This window comes from Prunus avium, chromosome 3 (assembly GCF_965620075.1).
Source record: "Prunus avium chromosome 3, drPruAviu1.hap1.1, whole genome shotgun sequence".
NCBI lineage: Eukaryota > Viridiplantae > Streptophyta > Magnoliopsida > Rosales > Rosaceae > Prunus > Prunus avium.
The window spans coordinates 28,123,832-28,139,435 of record NC_142286.1 but is presented as its reverse complement, the minus strand read 5'-3'; the positions used below and the strand labels follow the sequence as shown (position 1 = coordinate 28,139,435).

The 15,604-nt window shown below is 35.8% G+C and overlaps 1 protein-coding gene across 1 annotated transcript; it reads right to left on the bottom strand.

The window, feature by feature from the left end:
• Positions 1–10,255: 10,255 nt before the first annotated feature.
• On the bottom strand, positions 10,256–13,222 carry LOC110764473 (nicotinamide/nicotinic acid mononucleotide adenylyltransferase-like). Its single transcript, XM_021967460.2, has 9 exons — positions 13,026–13,222; positions 12,588–12,661; positions 12,316–12,401; positions 11,869–11,952; positions 11,641–11,725; positions 11,461–11,540; positions 11,064–11,165; positions 10,641–10,699; positions 10,256–10,562 (listed from the first exon to the last, which is right to left on the bottom strand). Exons 1-9 carry the CDS (start codon positions 13,109–13,111, stop codon positions 10,460–10,462), a joined length of 759 nt encoding a protein of 252 aa, XP_021823152.2. The 5' UTR covers positions 13,112–13,222; the 3' UTR covers positions 10,256–10,459.
• Between the last annotated feature and the right edge of the window lie 2,382 nt (positions 13,223–15,604).

Genomic DNA, 15,604 nt, shown 5'->3' with positions numbered 1-15,604 from the left:
ATGATGCCTATTGTTTATAACAACTTCAGTTTTTCAGAAATAACTGAAGTTGAAAGATAAAAACAACAACCAGACATCTATTATCACTGATGCCTAAAACGAGAAGTAGCATCAGCATTTATGTAACCACCAGCACTATTCGAGGCTTTTCACGTCCGCAAAATAAAAAAAGCGATGATGTATAACATAATTCACAACACCATTATTTGTTTCTACGATGTTGTAATTGATAATATGCATCAGCATAGTAGATATCACTGATGCTGTTAGACCTCTTTAGCATCACCCCTTTTAAAACTACTGATGATGTTAGAACTCTTTAGCCTCATCCCTTTTGAAAGTACTGATGCTGTTTCGGGTTTAGGCGTCAGAAGTCAACCTTTTTTTGGCACCCGGAAATCATTTAGGCATCGGAGTTTTCTTGATATCCGATGTAGTAAGTGATAAACAGCGACGGAGAATATCCGTTGCCTATTACATAGGAATAGGCAACAGTCACCAATACCACAGTATTTATGTGTAATAGGCAACGGATATAAAATCCGTTGCTAAAGCCCTTTTTTGGCATAGTGTATTGAAGGCTAGAATGATCAGTGAACTGATTGTTTCTTTTGTATTTGTTTTGTTGATTGTTGATTGTTGGGTGTCCTTTTTTCAGCTCTCATCCCTTGTATTTATAGGAATTTTGGTTCCTAAAAATATCTGGAAAATATCTCATGGAAAATATCAGTTGTGATGAATATCTTTTCCTTGTAACTTGTGAAGAAAATATCCCTCTTTTGAAGGCACATGGATGTTTTGCAGAGATACTCAGCATGCTTTCTCTAAGAATTCCTTTTGAATACCTTCTGGCCATTCTTGTAACTTGTGCTTCAAAATATCTTAATTGATGAGACCACACGGGTCTGTAGTTCCTGAGACTTAAATGGCTATAGGAGATAACTTTTGCTTTTACCTTTCTATTGATATGGTCTTGAGTTAATGAAGGTCAGACCTCAAGTTTCAAAATATGTAATCTGGGAACTTGGGAAAGCTATTTTGGCTTATTTTATCTCTTGGAATGATATGGGCTTCTTTTCCAATTTTTAGCAAGTGGAGCCCGAATGGCCAGTTGGGCTGATGAGTAAAAAATAAGTCCAAATGTATTTTGGCTAGAATGGAGAGTTTGGCCAAAAAGTGCAAATTTTGGTACAAACAACTACTGACGTGACACATTTGTTGCCACGTAGACTCACTCATATGATGCCATGTGGTCCACATATATTATTAAATAAATAAACAAATATTAGTTAATTAATTAATCTCTCTCTCTCTCTCTCTCTCTCTCTCATCGAACCCAAAACCCCAGCTAACTCAACCTCTCTCCTTGCTCTCCCATCGCACCCAGAACCCCCCACTAATTCTCACTCTCTCCTTGCTCTCCCGTCGAACCCAGAACCCTAGCCAACCCTTCTCAAGACACCCAAAAAACTTCTCTTTTCCCCTGACCACCCACAAGACCCCCATCTCCTCCTTCCACCCCCTCAAAACCCAAAGCCTAACCCAACTCACAACTCACCCTTCACCCCCGCAGAACCCAGTTGCACATCAGCAATTAACATACTTAGTAACAGAAAGACTGACGGCATGTATGAAAGTAGTAAGAAAATCAACTTTATTTATGCGATTGAAATGAAAATAATTTGATGTATCAAACTCTAAAAGTCAATAAATTATACCATCGTAAAGTGAAAATTATCTATTAAATTAATATAATTTCTAAGCTACAACAACTTATTAATGAAATTAATATTTAATGTGAGGCCCTACCGTCGCCCACTTAGCTCATGCCAACATAGCCCTCCTTTTGAGATAAAACTCCACACGTGGATGGGTTCACGGGCCTCATCAACACTGATGGACAAAGGTTATTAATGTTAATGGGTCATATAGTTTGTTGAAATAAAATTAAAAAAGCCCAGCACCCCTGGCCAGCCTTTCCCCATTCACCACCACCACTGTTGGAGTCTCTATCTCTTTCTCATTTTCTTTCTCTCACTTTCTCTCTCCTCTCTTGGCCACCTAGGGTGTGTGGTGACTTATTTTGTTCTTTGTGAGGAGAGAGTCGGTGAGAGGAAGAAGGTATGGAGAAATAGAATGAAGAGAGGACAAAAAAAATATATAATCATGGTAATTGCAAGCTCTTGGAAGAAATACACAATCAAAACATTGCGACATATAATTAATGATCTCTCTATATATATAATCAAATACACGGGATCCTTATATACCAATCAACCTTGCTATATTACATAATTATTGATAACATGAAAAATAAATAAATAAAAAGCAGGGTCTGAAAACATGAACTAGATGAACCTTTTATTCCTCTTTCTCCTGAAGTAGTATAGACTTGATCAGTTGTTGCTAGTGCATCCAACGTGCGTACGGAGACCATATGTAAAGCAAATGAAAAGATGCAAATAATGATATATATATCAGTAAAACGAGGTGTATATCAATTAGTATTCAGTAGGGTGGACGAGGAGGAGGAGGACCCCAAGGGGGTGGTGGCCTGTAGGGGTCTGAGTAGGGTGGTGGAGGAGGACCAGGCGGTGGAGGGCCTGGCGCGTAAGGTGGGGGTGGAGGACCAGGTGGATGATGATGGTGATGATAAGGTGGCGGTGGAGGTGGAGGATAGAATTCCTGCCGCGGTGGTGGTGGAGGCGGCGGGCCATAGTGGTGTGGAGGTGGAGGAGGCGGTGGCGCAAATGGATCAGGTGGTGGAGGTGGAGGCGGATTTCTCCTTCGGAAGGCCATTTTCTTTCGGAAAACTTGGTTGCGATAAATTAGGAGATGTAAGGTTGAGAATTGGACGGTTTTATATAGGCTTGGAAAATGCTTAACACCTAAGCTTTGTACTTAATATAAGTAATTCTTGACATATTCGTCCAAAAAATAATAATAATTCATGACATAGACTGTTAGTTGGAAAAGACTGGTGGACTGAAAACGTGTGCATCATGGGTCCATGGTTATGAAACCATTCACACGAGTAACGTGGACTAATATGTCAATTACTCATTTCATTGCACTTTCCTAGGCTCAAGCTTTTCAAGGCACCAAGTTTTTTTCTTTTATATTTTCTTTTTCTTTTTTTTCTTTTTTTAATGTAACGATAGTCTAAATTATTTTAATCTAATGTATAGAAAGAAGACTTGAACTTGGGTGAAAATAGACGAGTTCACTAGCCTAACTCATGTCAGGGATCCTGAGCCTCTTCATTTAGGGGGGTGTATTCAATTAGGTTTGTATAAGATTTTGAAAGATTTTTTTTAAGTGACAGATTTCCTGGAATTGTATATATAACTCCTATAGGTTTTACCCGGATTTTTAATAAACTTGCATAAACTTTTATTATAGACTTCCATACTTTTATATGAACTTTTGTTATAGATTCATATCAATTTGCATAGACATGATCACTTTTGTTATAGGCCTGCTGAACCACGCTTGCAGCTTGGGCAGAAGTAGAAGCACCGGATACTGTCGAGAATGGACCCCACTGAAAGCTGTTTTGGTTATATGATTCAAGTGCGTTGAAACCTGCGGAGGTGGCATTACTCCTCCCTGTATTAAATGTGTTTTTAGTAGCTATTTCATGCTTTGGAGTCTGCCGCTACTGTGAGGAATTCCATGCAGTGGCTGACTTGGAACCATTCATAGGTGGTGGAACTATTTCTACAGCAAGAAATGGTTCATGGCAATTGGGGCAAAGAAGATTATGATTAAGATAAATTCTGAGATACTCATATTGCATTTTGCATTTATGACACACGCTGACAAATTTATAACAAGTTTGAAAGCAACGCTGAAAGAAAAATATGCAGCATTCATTCGTTGTAGTTAATTCTCATTGTTGTCATTGTGGCCAATATCTCTCCACATGTTCAAAGCTATACCAACCCTCCATTCATTAGCATCTGCTCGTTGTTGTTCATGTGTTTGGAAAACTAGTTCAAGATCCCCTTCATTAACCGGTAATGATGAAGATGAAGATTCGTTCTCCAATTCAATAGGAAACTCGTCTGATCGACACTCCTTTCGAAGAAAGTTGTGTAGTCCAGCACAAGCTAACACTAACTCTGTTTGTGTCCTATATGGGAATGGAGGTGCAGACTTGAAAATTGTAAATCGTGATTTAAATATACCAAATATCCTCTCAATCGTGATTGAAAATTGTAACTCTGTTAGTTATCGTTCATTTTGATACATTTCATAAAATCTAGTCCACTCTAATAATCTAATGGTTCATATTATACCACATCAGATTAATAAATTTTGTATTTTTGTTTAAAAATTAACGACGTTATCCCTTTTCTGCTTTCAGCAACCATCCATCTTCTCTTTCCTTTTTTTTTTCTTGTTGTTCACCCGTTTTACTTTTGTTCCTGTGATGGTAGGGTAAAGTTCCCCATTGCCTTGAGAACCATTGACTAGTCAACAAGTCAACTTTCTTTAATGTGCGAGCGTGCCACTGCTAGCAATAAAACTCCTAGCAGACTTCCTAAAAACAGATAACTTGCGCCTCAAGTTACTGACTTCTAAACAAGTGATTGTGAATTTGGGTGAGGAATATTTCTCAAGTAAGTTCTTTTCTTGCCTCAGACTGGTGAGGACTTCATAATTTTTCACAGTACAAAACTGGTAGTTCTGGCCAGAATAGATGATAAGAAAGTAAACTATTTTCAGACAGAATTCTCTTTTACAAAGCTTAAAAGCGAAAAACTGACTCTAAAAAGACAAAAAGAAGACTGGACTTCCATTTCTGCCTGGGCAGATGCCTCTTATCCGGGCTAGATTGGGTATGCCTATGCTGGACTGGACTATTAATAACTTCAACTGGTCTGTTTCAGTTGCAAATCGATGCCAACGTTCGAGTTTGGCAGAGCTTTAATCTACTTCGAACCCTGGGGGCTTTTGATTGGGCAGAATTGGGACTTCTTCAGTCTGGAAGGGGCAGAAGTGGCTGGACCTGACTACTGGGCTTGAGCTGCACTGTGGTATCTATCCTGGTTGATCAGCGCTCTTCATAAATTTGTTGAGGTTTTCATATTTGTAGAAACCTGAACTCTGCTTGCTTTGGCTTATGCTGAACCAAATTTGTAACGAGAGAAATCTCGTTTTAAATGATTTATTTCTCTAAGTCTGAAATGAAATTGGGTGTCTTGATTGATAGATGTTTGAAGGCTTTTGAGATCAAGTGATCATTTTGAGTTTTTGTCTTCGGTTGATTTTTTGGTTGTCTGATTGATTGTCCTTTGCTCTGTTTACCCTCTCCTATATTTATAAGAAATGCTTTTTAGAGTGTGGGTTCTAATTCTTTTAATAATGGGCGGCAATATTTCTCAAAAGATCTTTCATTTGTAAATGCAAAGAAAGGGGGTTTTATCAATTCTGGCAAATAAGCACTTCAAAAGTCAGTTCCTGAGGCAATCACTTCCCTGCTTTTGATGGGGAACCTAACCCTTCTTTTAGTTTAAATGCTCCTGTAAGAGTTTTTCAAACTGTGATGGTAAGTTCGTTTTTCCAGTTTTGAACAACTCCATGTTTCCTGCTTATCTCTTTTTAAGAAAACAAAGTCTGCGTATCCCTCGGAAATGGAGCCTTCTTTGGAGCAGAAAAATATCTCTGAATATACCCAAGGGATTTGACCTCTCTGGCAGCAGAGTTTTTTAAGAGTCGTTCTTCTTTATACCTGCCCTTGTTAATTCCTTATCAATTTCAGTCGAAATTGTTGACTTTTCCAAGTCAGAGGGTCATGTGGGTTTGTTTCTTCCTTGGGCTTCTTTTCTTAATCAAAAAAACCTGCCAAGCCCAATTTGGGTTACTTCGAGGCCCAAGTCATTCTCGCGGTTTTGATAGTTTCTGGGCCTCCAATGTTTAGGTCGAGTGTATAGTCTTGGCCTGATTTATTTGTTGGGGGGCTGAGTATGTCAAATTTAGGCCCAAACACTTGTCAAATCTTCTTCTTATTGGGTTTTGTTCTATATGTTAGGTAGGTATTAGTTTTAGTGATTGGGTTTGTGAAATTTTATGTATACATTGCATAAACTAATGAATGGGTTTGTGGAATTTTGAATGAAAAGTTTGCCTTTGTAGTTCAACTACGGAATATATAAAATTTGGGGGATTTGTGCTTCTTTGTGAACTTCAACGATTGTGACTGTGAGCCTCCACCCGAGTTTAGCGATGGCTCTTTGGGTATGTACGGAAGCTAGCGGTGGAGGAGGCGGCACCACCGCCTCTGGGTCACTGCAAAGAGCTCTACCAAATCAACATCAAACCCCGTACAGCAGATCACATATAGGCCTATACACCCAGCTCTAAAGAACAAAGTTTTCACCGGATTCAATTTTTGAGAGCACACTATTTTCTTTGTTTCTGATTCCATCATCTGTTTCTAATTTATTTATCAGTTTCAACATAAGCAAACTTATGAGTTTTGTTTTGTGTAAATAAAAGAACTTCTGAGTTCGTAAGTGGAGAACGTAATTAAACGGCAGTTAGTTTGGAAAAGAAAGGCCCAAAACTTATTAACCTGATGTGGTATAACATGAAATGGAGTGGACCAGATTTTATGAAATGCACCAAAATGCTTAATAAATGTAGAGACTCGAGATCCCTCATGTCAGCCTTATTTTCCTTTTCTTTGTTTGGGTAAGAAGACAGGTATCAAATTTTCATTCTATTATTCAGCATTTGTTATCTATGAATTTTTAACGTAATCTAACAAAGACGAGAGACTGAGTGTCACAAGATCAAAACATTCTCGCTCCTTAAATTTTATAAACACAATCGAAGATTCTTAATTAAGCAGAAAAGTAGAATTAACAGAACATTCTAATGGTGGAGATGAGACTGATAAAACATCACGCGCACACACTTTATTTCTTACATACATGCACATACTACTAAAATACTAAAGTACTGGTAGAGATGAGACTGATGTGAGGTGATACTAAGGTGGTGGTGGAGGACCAGGTGGTCCCGGAGGAGGTGGAGCAAAAGGTCCACCCGGCGGTGGATGCCCTGGCGGGGGTGGAGCAGGAGGCCCTGGTGGAGGTGGTCGTGGCGGTGCAGGGTCCGGTGGTGGAGGAGCAAACGGGTCTGGCGGTGGTGGGGGTCCTGGTGGATGTGGATGATGGTGAGGCATATTTCTGACGAGGCCTTGCGCAAAATGAACTATTAATTTATAAGTTTTCAAGTGTGTATGATGATGAGTTAGCATTTAGCACAAAACTTGCTTATATAAATGAGTTGAAAGAAATGTGTAGAAACCTGTAGAAGATTCTAGAGACTGGTAGTTGTGACTTGTGGATAGTAAACGTGTAAAAGTTAAACCATGGGACATCATTTTTATAGAAAATATGTTCCATTAACCATTACTTAACTACGTACCTTAATCCAAACATTTTTCTTAATTGACTGGGATTTTACACATTTAAAAAACCGCCGACCATACCAGAAAACACACAAACAACCGACCATTTATATGTACACGTGTTAACAAAACAATATGAGGTTTCGTGAAGATCGATATTTCATGCCGAGAAATTCAATGCATGATTTATTTGTTGACTATAGTCGAGTAGCCACGTGTAATCTTGTGACTGGTGAACTTGGAAAAATTCGCTCTCCTCGTTGTTGAGATCTGCTGCACACCATGTATTGGATGGATGGGATGAGATGAGATGGGTTTGGAAATAACCAAATTATATATATATACTAAAACTGAATCCACCAAATCACTGTTCCTAGACTGTAGCTTAGTATAGGGCTAAACCTAATAAACCACAACCACTGGTCAAGTTTCGTGTGGCATTTGTTTCATATGATCAATTCCAATGGGTAACAGAGGAGAGGAGAACCACTACTCGCCAACTTCTTTGCGTGGAAGGGTTAAGCACATTTCGCGAGACTGTAATGAGGTGTTATAATGAGCAGAGCAGGTCCTTAATAGTTATCTGATGGAAGTCCATAAAATATCGATAGTTTCAGAAATATCAGTGGTCCAAGAACAAGGAAATTTCTATGGAAATATCGGGAAACTATCGATATCGGTAAAATTGAATGAAAACCATGGAAATTGTAAGAAAAACTTGAAAATTTTTATTTAAACTTTGAGGATGTTAATTTATTTAGTCAATTATCTATTAGTTTATCACAAAAAAAAAATTGTAAGGAAATGCTTTGCACGATGGGTTTAACTGATTTAAAATGATTATATAGTGAGCTGACAAACACTGTGAGTGTAGAAAATATGTAGTAATTAATGAAATAAGATTAAACACACCATAATAATTTATTTATAATGATTTACTACAATATTTTACACTTTATACATTGCATGGTAAGATACATGAGTGACTTAGTACCACATAGAGTTACTGTGAGGTTCAAACTTTTCACTGTACGTTTTCATCATCTCTATGTGCAGAGTAAGTGTATTGTGAAGAGTATAGTCATCAAATTATAAATCCCCAAAATAGTTTTGCATGTAGTTGTTAACATGCCATCCATATGGATCCGAGATTGGTTGACGTTGTCCATATAGCGATATTTTTGATATTTATCAATATGATCGCGATATTTTGGCCAAATGTTGTTGAAGCGTGTGAGAAATTATCGACGTCGATATTTTTCAATATTATTCTCGATATTATTGATAATTATACGATGTGTATGGATATGTTACAAAATATCCTAGACCCGAAAAAAACTATAATATCCTCGATATTTTGTCGATATTATCGATATTTTATACTTTGGTTACAACAAAAAACTTGCATATCAGGAGGTCAATATTGATTTGTTATCCTAATCAATCATGTTCTGAGGAATAATTTTTCTACATTACAGAACTTGATTAATTAAAAATAACAAACTAATGTTATCCTATGACATGTAAGTTCTTCTCGTTGAAGGAGCTCTGTACTCTCCTATGTCATGAGTCACTTTCAGAAAAGAAAATGGAGCATAGCTAATCATGACAAGCACTAGAGCTGCTTTCAAAAGAGCACTAGCAAAAAGTCTCAAAATCATAAAGTGGCAAACATCCATGCTTCCTCCAAGTTGATGATGCCCATATATATATTATATGTGTATAAAAGAGACATCTCTATATGCAAGGTCTAAAATATTAATGGTTTTGGAAATATCAGTAGTTCAAAAATACGGAAATTTCGATGGAAATATCGGGATATTATCGATATCGATAAAAATTGAATAAAAACCACGTAAATTGTAAGAAAAACTTGGAAATTTTTCTTAAAACTTTGGAAAATGTTTATTTAATCAATTATCTAGTACTTTATCACAAAAAATTGGAAGGAAATGCATTACATGATGGGTTTAACTTATTTAAGTTGATTATATAGCGAGCTAACAAACACTGCGAGTGTAGAAAATATGTAGTAATTAATGAAAAAAGATTAAACACACCATAATCATTTATTTATAATGATTTACTATAATATTTTACACTTTATACGTTGCATGGTAAGATACATGAGTGACTTAGTACCACATAGAGTTCCTATAAGGTTCAAATTTGAGTTATTTACACTAACACCTCCTGAGGTTTTTAGTTTTTTCACAAAACTCCTTGAGGTTTTATAAATTACAAGAACACCCCTTGAGGTTTTAAATTGTTTTCACAAAACAACTTTTCATTGATTTTTCATCCAAAGAGTGATGATTTTATACAAAAAAATTCTCCAAATGACAAAGTTGGACTTTAAGATGAGATTGCATATACTTCATTGAGGTTAATTTTGTCATTTGCATAAGTTTTTTTTTTCAATGAAATCATCAATTTTTTGTCAAACAATCAACGAAAAGAGGTTTTGTAAAAACAAACTGAAACCTCAAGAGGAGGAGGGGGGGTTCGTGTAATTTTTGAGACTTGAGGAGGTTCTGTGAAAACACCAAGAAACCTCAGGGGTGTTAGTGTAAATAACTCTTCAAATTTTTCATTGTCTTCATCATCTCGATATTATCGATATTATAGCGATATTTTGGCCAAATGTTGCTAAAGTGTGAGAGAAATTATCGATGTTGATATTTTCCGATATTATGGATACTTATACTATATATGTATGGATATGTTCCAAAATATCCTAGACCCACTTTAACCCAGGGTATTTTGAAAGAGAAGTGTTAATCAAAATAAATTGATGATGAAAAGTTGGAAGAAAAGTTGGTGTGTCTGTAATTACTTCTTTGCATACTTACAAATAAATGTTATGCCCTATGCCCTCTTCATCCATTCCTTGAGAACCGCGATTTGGTTTTGTCATATCTTTCTACAGAATAATCTGACAAACATGGCAGAAAATTTGTTTTATCAATCAATCGATTACTTTCAACAGAATGATCCGATAAACATGGGCTAGGTTTGATGAAGATATCTTCTTCATCACATGTCATTTGAGTTCAAGTAGAGATGATGTTCTCTGATGTAACCAATTACTTCATCTGCAGTCAGATATTTTATCGACAATCCTCTTGAAATGCAATCCCTGAAATACATTTGTAAGTTTTCAGTTCCTTCCACATTCCCCTTAATATGTTCGTCAATGAAATCACATTGCCTTTACCTTATTCTTGTAGAACTTATTTGGTTCGGTACAAGTTCATCCACGATTCTTATGTTGCCCTGTAATAAAAAAGAGAAGAACTAACATCAAATGGACCAGAAAAGCAGTGGACTGTAAAGAAGCTTCAAATCAAAACTATTCAAGAAATGAAAGGTTTTGCACTATTTCAAACCATTACGAAACTTTCGATTTCACAAATTAGACCAATTTCGACCCTTGTATACAATACCAAGTTGCATAATTTACATTCAGAATATCATAGGTGTAGAAGAGAGAAATATCATTTGGGGTAAAAGTTAATTGATCTAGGTGTGTAACTAAGATAATCCAGTGTTTTACAACCATTGAATGACAATTTGATTGACTATTACAATATATGAGCCAAAAAGCACTGAAAAAAAGTCAAGAGATGTGATTGATTACCCTGTTCTCTTTCAAAATTTCATCATTTGAGATAATTTTATCAACATCTTGTCCCTCCCTGCGAATGCAAACCACACCATAATCTCTGCATATGCCTCTGACCTGACCAATAAGGACAAATGTTATGTAACATCTTCTTCGACCAGAAAAGGACCAATTCAAAGGGATTAATTAAACCGTACCCCACTTCATGTGTGATTGTTGTTGAACATTATGACCAAATATTCTCCTAAGAATTATTCAACACCTTTTAAGGTTACTGAACTAAGATATGAATAAAACTCTCCAGATGAAGTCGTTGTATTCTACAGTAAGTTATTAATACAGGAAAAATGAGATGGTTATCTTGTAAGAATAAACTACACATGACCACTAGAATATAGAATTACAGACATACCTGTTCAGCAATCCAAACTCCAGGAATGCCAAAAGAGTGGAGTAGATCAGAGCCACACACAAGCATGCACTTAAGAGATTCTATCAATAGCAGACACAGAAGTCAATCATGTTGCCTCCAAATTAACAATGATGCAGCTTCTCAAAGGAAAACGAACGACAACAGTTTTGCAAATCTTACCACTGGGTATCAGCCCAGCCTCAGACAAGAAATCCTTGACTCTAGACAGAACAGTTAAAGTGCGTTGGAAGCTACTTTGTCTTGCCTGTAAAATTGGTTTATAACTTCTATTTTTTAAGTACACAGAACAGAACCCTAATGGCAGTAAATAAATAAGTCACATACTGCACAACAGAAGCATCATCTCAGATTCTAGAGAATCTGTACAGTGGAGTGAGAGAGAGATACCTCCCAAGGATCAACCATTATAAATTCTGAACTCTGGCAGGCTAGATGGCACAACTGTATACGATGTTCAGCAGATATAAGGCCCTACACAATCAACCAAGTGACCATGTCAGTGCGTGGCAATAGAGGGATATGTGATATCTGATCATATGATCTAACTACAGCACTTATTCAGGCATAAAGAAGTAATAAACCTCATAATTGCATTAACAAACTCATTCGAGTAACGTACGTAATAAATAAATAAAATGGAATAAATGTGTTGCTTCTACAACCCTGGTTGAAAGGGGTCCATGAAGAAGTTGAGCTATGTGAACAACTTCCTAATGCAGCCTCATCCCAGAATTCTGTTAAAGACTGCTGTGCATACTATGTACCCTTGTCCATGTGCTTATGAAAGCTCTTTTGATCCCAACGCCTACAGAAATGCTATTAAAAGTTACATACCTTCTTATTGTATGCATCATTAACAGGTGACGTATAACCTCCAATGACACAAAAGCCTTCTGAATTCAGTGCATCTCTTGCCAGCTCTGTGCACAACAGCAAAATTGATCAAAATATACAATTGACCTGCAATTTCCAGTGAAAAAATGAGCAAAAGATCCCAAAGTCATAAGTAGAAACTGAAACGCAAGAGGCCATTACCAGATTCAAATAGAGAGCGCAATTCGCATATATGTAAATTCATATGTTAGCTGTCAAAATGAGAAACTTACCGAACATTCGTAAATGCATATAAGTAGGAGGATTGAAACTTCCAGTTGCTACTAGAACTACATACTTCTTGTCCCTAGTTTAGATAGAGACAGAGATAGACAGTTAGCATATTTTCAAAAAAATTACACCCCCTAGTATTAATTTTGTCAACCTTGACATCCATGCTTGAAATTAAACCAACAAATGCAGTTCTTCCCAAATGAAAATGTAATGCAATTCTTCTGCAAATTAAAATGTAATGCCCTTAAGATAGACAGGACTAGGATTAGCTAAGTCACTGATCAAAACAGAGAAAAGCATAAAACTAAATATATACATTCCTTTTACTAAAGTTAAAAAGCAAAATTCAATCCTTAGAAGGCAGACATATCCAACGATTCCACTAGTAACAAAAAACAGAGAAAAACAGTAAAATAAAAATGACAATATGAACATACTTGTCGTCGCGATTAACCAAATGCAGAGCTAATTTACTAAGAGGCAGAGGTATGTCCATGGCACCTGAAAAAGTTTTAAAATCCATATTAAAATGTCTTACTACAAACAAAGGGATTCGCTCAATGTTATCTCTGTTTGGGTTGATATTGAGGAAATGTCATTTTCTGCAGTAAAAATCTTGTTCAACAAGGAAAAAAGAAAACAACAGATAACACATAAAAGTAATAGGTCTCTCCACATTACAAGTTACATATATTATCTGTAGTAATTTAAGATTAAATCAGAAGAAGAAAAAATAAAGCACAAGCAGTCTAAGTGAAAATTAACCCAAATCAGAAGCTAGTCCAAGACTAATATAAAAGTCTCACCTTGTCTGTCTGCATATGGCTGGTCTATATAGATTTTAGAAGAACCTGCACCTGAGCTTTGACTAAGTTACTTAAAGATACATATACTATTTGGCAGAGAGGAAACTGATTTACTCTTCCAAATTAATCAAGTGGTGAATAACTAAATAAAACAGAGAGAGTAAGTTTGAAAATTTGTTTTCACGCAGAACACCGAGAATCTGCAACTACTGTTTTTTTATTTCCAGGCAGCTTCTGATTGAGTTATTCCAGTCAGATACGCCCAATCCCATCTGTTACCTAGCTAGTACCAAAGCCCAATGGATCCATGGTAACCACTTATTGATGCGTACTCGGCCCTCCTACTCATAGACCCAAGAAGCCTCCATCTTTCACCACATTCCACTTCATCTACATGTGTCATTTTAACTTCCGTAAACAATCATCAATAATACTACTTGTAGAGAAATTATAGAATGGTACTCGAGTATGGTTATGTGGGATAGCTTGTACATATGTTATAATATGAGTGGATAATATAGTTGATAATTCCCCTTTGTAGGAAATAGTATCAACAAATATCCACTTATATTATAACGTGTGAACAGGTTATACCACGTGACCGTATTACCGAAATACACTATAATTACTCTTATTTCTACCACATTTACTAATCACCTTATTGCCTCTTTAATAGAGGTGAGCCACACTAATGTATGTGGGACCCACTTGTATTAGATAGGTGGTCAACAATATGATCAAATGCGGTACAAATAGCAACACTCAACAATAGTTTTAGGAGTACCAAGTCTTATTTGATCAATGTTTAATATTTCATTTATTCATATTTTTGCCCATTTTAAACCTGATTTATTTGTAATTAATAAGTGATTGTAATGTGATGTAGAATTTTTTATACATCAATGAGGGAGGGAGGATTCCAACATTGAAAGAGAAGTATCACTTGACTAGTAATTAGTTGGTCAAATAAAATTGATGATGAAAAATAGTTGGTGTCTGTAATTACTTTATTGAAAACAAATTACAATTACTTCATCTCTATGACATTGTTGGAAGCTTATATTTAGAAATCTTTGGGCCCATTTGATAACCATTTTAATTTTTAGTTTTTAATTTCTAGTTTTCAGTTCTCATTTTTAAGAAATTGAAAACATAAAATTAGTTTGGTAACCAATTCTAGTTTTCAAAAAAACTGAAAATTGAAAACAAATTACAATTACTTCATCTCTATGACATTGTTGGAAGCTTATATTTAGAAATCTTTGGGCCCATTTGATAACCATTTTAATTTTTAGTTTTTAATTTCTAGTTTTCAGTTCTCATTTTTAAGAAATTGAAAACATAAAATTTGTTTGGTAACCAATTCTAGTTTTCAAAAAAACTGAAAATTGAAAACTATTTAAAAGTTATTTGGTAATTGATTTAAGTTTTTAGTTTTATGTGGAACTTGGAAATTGAATTTTTGGGGATCAAATTTGAGTTCATATAATGAAAGTACATGTTACAAAGAGTTGGTAATATTTTTCAGTGAGTTTTTTGGAGTTAGGATGATTTTTTTTTGGGAATTTTGAATATGGAGGTCCCGAGGTTTGGACTGGGTCAACAGCATAATGTAAGAGTCGAGAGCCCGAGTCCAAGTTGGGAGATCCCAAATAGCGAGTTTTGGTACTTGGAGTGCAATGCATGTGTGGTGCTGTGAAATTGATGAACAAGAAAGGAAAACAATTAAAACAATAACTAAAAACTGAAAGCACTTTCAAGTTGTTTTAAAAAATAAGGGTGATTTTAAAAACTAAAAACGAAATTTGTTACCAAACATGTTTTTCAGTTTTTAGTTTCCAAAAAAAAGTTAAATGTGAAAATGAAATAGTTATCAAACAACTCCTTTGCAATATGTATTACTTACAATGTTTTATGCCCTAGTTATCAAACTTTCACATCCAAGTTGATCATCACCATTTCCTCCATTTTACTAAGCAATTTCTTCATCTCCTTCTCCACCGACACCCAACATATGAGTTCTCTCCAACACATCACCTCATTAGAATTGTTCTCGTGTTTTTGTGTAAGTTAGGTCACGCATAAGGGGCATGTTGAGAATATAATCTCACATAAGAAAAGTAAAACCTTGCCTTAGTACTACATGTAATGTTATGCCGTAGGACCTCTTGATCCATTCCTTATAAGATTTGAGTTTGGATATACTCTAA

Bases quoted from the DNA above. Each gene is read 5' to 3' on its own strand.
- LOC110764473 (XM_021967460.2), bottom strand. From the start codon at position 13,111: ATGGATTTTAAAACTTTTTCAGGTGCCATGGACATACCTCTGCCTCTT. The intron at 12,662-13,025 runs GTATGTTCATAT...TATCTAAACTAG, and splicing joins TTGGTTAATCGCGACGACAA to GGACAAGAAGTATGTAGTTC. The intron at 12,402-12,587 runs GTAAGTTTCTCA...TGTTGTGCACAG, and splicing joins TATGCATTTACGAATGTTCG to AGCTGGCAAGAGATGCACTG.